This window comes from Pteropus alecto, unplaced genomic scaffold (assembly GCF_000325575.1).
Source record: "Pteropus alecto unplaced genomic scaffold, ASM32557v1 scaffold111, whole genome shotgun sequence".
NCBI classification, from domain to species: domain Eukaryota; kingdom Metazoa; phylum Chordata; class Mammalia; order Chiroptera; family Pteropodidae; genus Pteropus; species Pteropus alecto.
The window spans coordinates 5,230,303-5,236,732 of NW_006431915.1; the positions used below are offsets into that span (position 1 = coordinate 5,230,303).

General features: G+C 36.0%; 1 protein-coding gene across 1 annotated transcript in view; it reads right to left on the reverse strand.

The window, feature by feature from the left end:
• The window catches only part of SVEP1 (sushi, von Willebrand factor type A, EGF and pentraxin domain containing 1), a gene marked incomplete at its 5' end in the record, with an annotated part of 145,705 nt that overhangs the window by 78,956 nt on the left and 60,319 nt on the right, over positions 1–6,430 (reverse strand). Inside the window, 4 exons of the mRNA XM_025041263.1 lie at positions 1,741–1,862; positions 3,055–3,249; positions 3,819–3,950; positions 4,718–4,825. Of these exons, the coding sequence (XP_024897031.1) occupies positions 1,741–1,862; positions 3,055–3,249; positions 3,819–3,950; positions 4,718–4,825 (557 nt within the window). The remainder of the gene's footprint in view (positions 1–1,740; positions 1,863–3,054; positions 3,250–3,818; positions 3,951–4,717; positions 4,826–6,430) is intronic.

Below are 6,430 nucleotides of genomic sequence, written 5' to 3' on the forward strand. Positions count from 1 at the left end.
AGGAGAGGGCTCTAGAACTCCGCCTGTTCTTGGAAAGGTTCCTGACCCCCCTCCACCCCTTTCCCTCCCTCTGACTGCCTGTGAACCATGAGGATTAATCTCATGCCTCTTATAAAGAAAAGCCCAGGACTCCTGGGATATCTTTTATCTCTGAACTTCTACTCCGTATGGCTGTTTTGATTCCTATTTTCTGACCCAATCTCCCATCTCCAAGTCCTCAAAACCTTCCTCGCTCACAGTCAGTAATCACAGTCAGTAATCAGCAAATCTCCTATTATTTTTGGTACTTCCTCTTTTAATGTACCCTTCACCTTTGTTCTCAATGAAACCTGATTTCCAGTTTTCTAAAGTGGTAGGCATGGAGGTAGAGGACATGTCTTCCTCACTTCATCGATGCTTTCAGATCAGGCATCTTGTCAAGCCTCACGGTTTTGAAACTTATGGTACCAAGCATACCATACATCGCCCCTCCTGTGGCCATCATCTGTAGCCTTTTCCCATTCTGAGTCACACACTCTCACTTGATTCCTAGAACACTTATTGACTGTCCCTGTTATAATTCTTGGTGATTTCTATATCCAGCTAACTAATCCTTCCAATGCCTTGGTTTCTCACTTCATTTTCCTCTTCTGTCTGCCAGCCTTACTTTGTCACTCATTCTCATGGCCATACCCTCAAGACCTCATCATGACCAGTAACTGCACCCTCTTCTACCCCCAGGAACTCAACAATTCATTGGCTTCATCAGACTTACCACCTCTTCACTGTTCATCATCAGCCCCTGATGTCTTCACTTCCTTATTTACCCATCTTAGATTCCATAGCCCATCATCATGAATTACATCCTTGCATGTACCTTCCTCAATTTGTTTATCTAGAGCATTTAACTGTAGTGAAATTAATTGCTCTGTTTTCTACACACCTGCACTCACATAGTCAATTACAGCTAGAGAGAAAACACTACCCTTATTGCCAACCCTACTATGTTTCTTAAATATATTCATTTATGTTCTCCTAGGGAATTTTCATCTCCCCTCTTCACAAACCTCCAACAACTCCTCCCAATCCTTACTCTAAGCTGATTATTCTGCATCTTTTTTTCGCTGAGAAAACAGGTGAAGTCAGAAAAAGTGTGTAAAAAGATCCTTTCTGACTTCATTCCAGTCTCCTCGACTCTCTCTCACACTCTACATCAAATCTACTGTGACTACTAAATCTACTTTCAGAATCTATCCAAAATCTAAGCTACTCTGTTAGGGTAAAATACATGTATAACATGTTTCAGGCCTTCAAGATGCTTGACGCAGCTAAATACATTGTTTTGCTTTTACTGTAATCATTGAAAGAGTCTTAAAAAATGCATTAAAAAGAAAATCCTTTAAATGTTCAATTATCTCATCACAAAATAAATATAGTCTATAATGGCATGTTTGTCATATTTTAAATAATAAAGCAGACATTCTCAAACCACACGAACCCTAAGCTTCTCTGACTTTCTGACTCAGGGTGTTTTTAAAAATTCAAAATGTTTAAATGCGGATTAAATTATAATTCACTCTAGAAGGCCAAAGCCTATGAATAATTCTGAATAATTCTAAATATTAGGAGCAAGTTTGGATCACAAAGAAGAGGGAAATCATTAGGACAAGGAATTTCTGTTGCCGATGACCCAGGGGGCTATGAAAAACTCAACAGCATCCTTTAAAAATGACAAACAATAATGAAATACTACTGACATACCATTTTCCCCAGGGTTGTCTCAAATGCTTCAGAAAACTTCTTCAAAAGATCTGTGTCATCACAACGAGTTGCTTTGTACAGCATCTCAAAGGACTTGAACCCGTGATTTGCAAAACGTTTTACTGGAAAATATTGGGAAAAACAGCTTCAATAGCTTAGTGTTTTCAAAATAAAGATTTAACTTTTCATGGAATAACTATGATTTAATATCTTAACTCTAACATGATTTGTGGGGTTGTTATAAAAATAAGAGATGACAGTTAAGAAAAGTTTCTAGGCATTAATTAATCATAATAAACCAAATGTAAGCCAAGCAAACACTGTACCCAGTTATCCAGTGATGAATTTCCTTTCATAAATTATTCTTGACTTCCAACCATATGAAAAAGTAGGCATTTAAGGGAAAAACATATATAAAAATTGTTTTTATTATGTTTCTGGGAAAAATCATGGGGGTCAAAGATATTATACTTTATATTTATAGAAACTTAGAACATATATGTTTATGTTTTCAACCAATAGAAATTTTAAAATTTCTGAATATTATGTGAAATTATATTTCTTAAAAATGTAATTTCACAGAGACAAATTTCTCCTTGGATCAGAAGCTTGTAGGGTTAGACTCAAAATATTCAGAGATAATGCCTCCTGATAGCTTCACCATTAAAATCCTATTGTTTCTCCTTACTTCTCCTTACTTCCCAAATTTGGAAAAAAAAAAAAAAATTGCTCAAGTAAGTGTGCTTTACTTTTTTCCCAGGACACTGGCATGTCCCATGGTACTGGATCAAAAATTCACTCCAGATAATATTATTTCCAGTAGACAAAGATATTGTTTTTTTAAATAACAATATTTATTTAAGATTACAGCTTTAAATCTAAACCAGATCTAAAGAATATGTGACTGATCTCTTATTCCATCACATATATTGGTTCTTACTTTAAATATTAGTTCTTCTGAAGACTATGAGAGTGTATGTTAAGTTTAAGTTTACAAGTCAAGAACAACATGCTGACGAGTCTCTTGAGATATTCCTGGTAAATGGCAGTGAGAGGGTCTAGATGGCTTTGTCTTAAACTGAATTTTCTCCTATAGCGATCTAATCAATAACAAGACTCTGGTGGGCTAACGTTTTAAAATCGAAGGACAAACGTTTATCTGAAAACATTTCAAATTCATGGCAACATTTTCCACTCACCAAACTTAATCCCTATAGTAAAGTAATTTTCCTTTGTAACGCTTAGAAATGTACACATACAGGCAGACACACATTCACATATACGAAAGGAGTCCAGAAAAAAATTGAAACTTACTAGCACAGTCTGGCCATTCAGTGGAATATGGTGGCTGCCAGATACCATCTTCATAAGCACAATAATACCTCTCAGTAGACCCTTCTGTGAAATCATAGCCCTCCAAGCAACTTAGAGTGCAGTTAACTCCAGTACTATCTTGAGTACATATAAAATCCCCATTTACAGGTGTAAATGGAACTTCACAGGGAGAACCTGTATAAAAATAATGCATTATTCATATATACTGGTACAGGAAAATTAAATTCCTGGAGTCTAAGTTGAATTATGAAAAGGATTCCTCCTGTCCACCATATTCCTAGAATAACTTTCACCATAAATCCTGTGTGGGATTATAGCAATATTTGCTTTTGATATTCTTAGAGGTTGTGCATATTTTATGAAAAGCTAAAGGTATTTATTTCTGATTAGAGGTTATTTCTAGCATTCTTTTGGGAAAAAAGTGAAAACTAGATAACACTCTATAGCAAATATATTTTCAAATTTGGTCTCCTCAAGCATTCCAAATAGGATCATGACAATAATACTCTGTACCTTAGAGAAAACGTGAATAAAATGTTAATTAAAAGACTACTCTGGAAGAAAATGGTTTTTTTTCATCATGAACTGAAGTAATAATAATTAGAAACCTAAAGAAAATCTGTCAGTATTCTAACTTTAAAAATCTACTGCTCGTAGTCTATTTTGCTTCACAAAATAGAGTGCAACAACAGTTTCATATATCAAATGTCAACTAGATTTTTGAAGGCTTATGAAGACAATACCTTTTATGACAATGTGGATGTCACATGTTCTGTTATTGCCTGAGGGGTCAGTGGCTGTATACTTCACTACGGTCTCTCCTTGAGGGAAAAGGTCTCCTGGCGTATGACTTCTTGTAATGACCAACACACCCCCTAGAAAGAAGAAATCCAATTTGGGGGTTACCGGTCTTCAGTCACTTTATTAGTCACCTCATTTGATTTGAATTTTCATTTTCTATTTATACAAACCAGCTGGGCATTCAATTTATGCTAATTTGGTCACTAGTAGAAAATAAAAAATGTAATATTTATAGTATGATGTAGAAATAGTAGACTCAAAAACCTCATTAAATTAAGGCATTCTTTTCTTGCTAAATAAATTATTTTCCGTGATTAGGTCAGTCTATCTGAATATTGGAGATTTAATTAAGAATTCATTTGATTTGCATTTTTATTGTTGTTTGCTGGGGTTTACTGAAATCTTTAAGGGGAACTTCAATTGTATTCGCCAATCTTTTTTCTGCTTTTCTATGAACTTTTATAATTTTTTGGTAAATGTTTAAGAATGGAGTATGAATACATAGAACTGCACTAAAGAGACAAATAAGATGTATAGTTTATGCATTCAGGGCAATGTAAGCTTAGAGGCTGAATGAATTTATTAGAACATCTTCAAATATAACACCTAGCACAAGTTAGTAAATGTCCATTGAATACTGAATGAAGAAAAATCTCACGGATAGGTAAGATTAATAATGTTAAATTATGCATAATCATCCTAGCATTAAACCATATTACCTTACTCTACTTAGACAGATATAATTTGCTTTTCATTTCTTTTTTATCCTTTTAAAAAGCTTTTAAAAAATATAATTCAGCATTACCATACAGACAAAAAAAAAAAATGCCTGCATTCTCACCTGAGTTGTCTGAGAACTGAGGCTCATCCCAGGTTGCAGCATGCTCCTTCTCTGAGGCCTGGATTGGAGGTGGGGATCTGCACCTGTCTATGCTAGGCGGTTGTACATCTAAAGAGCATGGAACCAGAGAAAGAAGTCACAATTGATATTCAAAAATGATGAGGGAGTTTATGAGAGAGAAATGAAGTCCACTTGTGCTGGCAAAGAACCCTAACCTTGCGAGACACAGTGCTGGCCCTGGGGCCCCCTTGATGATGAGGTATATTTTATATCTCAACATCAAAAGAAAAAGGTGATTCTTGCTATACTTCCTTCTGCCTGTTGAAAGAGAAACACTGGGTTATTAAAATCACCATGAGCACAGAGGTATAAAAGGCAATCTGGATGTGGTAGGCATTTAATTTGTGAGTTTCACCAGCAGTAGTTGAGCTGATCCACCTGAAAGTGATGAGAACCCTCTTAGGTAAACAAAAGGAGCAAAATGACCAATCTAGTCATTTCACTGGATGACTCCCATAATGTTCCTCTTAGCTGAAGGGTCAAGACAGGCTAAATGGAAGGACCAATGGGCAGAGATCTGTCATGTTGTAGAATGTGCAAGATGTAAGTGAGGATGTGATGTTGCTGAAACTCCAGGAGGGATATGTCCAAAATTAGGACACTGGAATTTAAGATTTCTAGGTTGATTCATTCTAGGTAAAGACAAAGAGCAGGATGTGGTATGGAAATGGGAGCGGGAGGCTATAATGGAGAGGCATTAAAAGCCACAGTAGAAATTTAAAAACCATGAGTCTGTGTTGCTGAGCACTATAATCCACATTGAAGGAGGGGTTCAAGGTAGCGTGGGTGACCAGGTTTCAAAGCCCTCATGGAATGTGGCAGAATTTTTAGGATGTCAGTTAAGAACAACAGAGAAGGTGTATAGGATGTGATTTTAATGCAATTGATTTTACACATTTGAAACGTCCTTATATTTACAAACACATACCTTTAAGATAAACTAGACAGATTACTTTTCTAATTTTATAGGGGAGAAATCTCAGACTACCAAATTTAAGGAAATTGCTTGAGGTCATTAAGCTAGTAAATTATAATCACAGGCATCAAGTCTAGGGTGTTTTTATCTAAAATATATGAAAACACATACTCTGAAATTAAATGAACTGTACCATTAGAATAGACAGGTCTCTGTTTTAAGCTAAGTATTATGAATAAATGTTCACTCTTTCTCTTTTCTTCATGTTTGTCATTTCATTAGCACAGTACCTATGGTTTACTACTTCCCTAGACTGAGATCTCCAATGACCAGGGATGGGGTCTCTTTCTCGAAGGGTTAGATCTCCACAGCTTAGCACAGCACCTGGCCCATAACAGGTGCTCAGAAAACATTGTTGAATAAGCAAAAGAACAGAGGAATGCTCCTAGGAAGTCAGTGCACTTTGAGGTTGCTGAATCGAGTCAATTCATAGTTAAACTGAAAAAATCTGGCAGTATTCACTATTTTCCCAAAGGGGCTGCAAATGAATATTTCCAATATTTTCTAAACTTATCTGATTTTAGCTCAACACACTTTAAAGCTGAATCGCAGGTACAAGAGAGCAGTAAGTCTTGGTAAAATACTGTCAAAAGATTCGGAGGCACCAGCAGATGCACTGTCTCCAAAAAAGAAAGGAAAGTCCATTTCAAAGCAAGTGAGGCAACATTCTGGGGAAA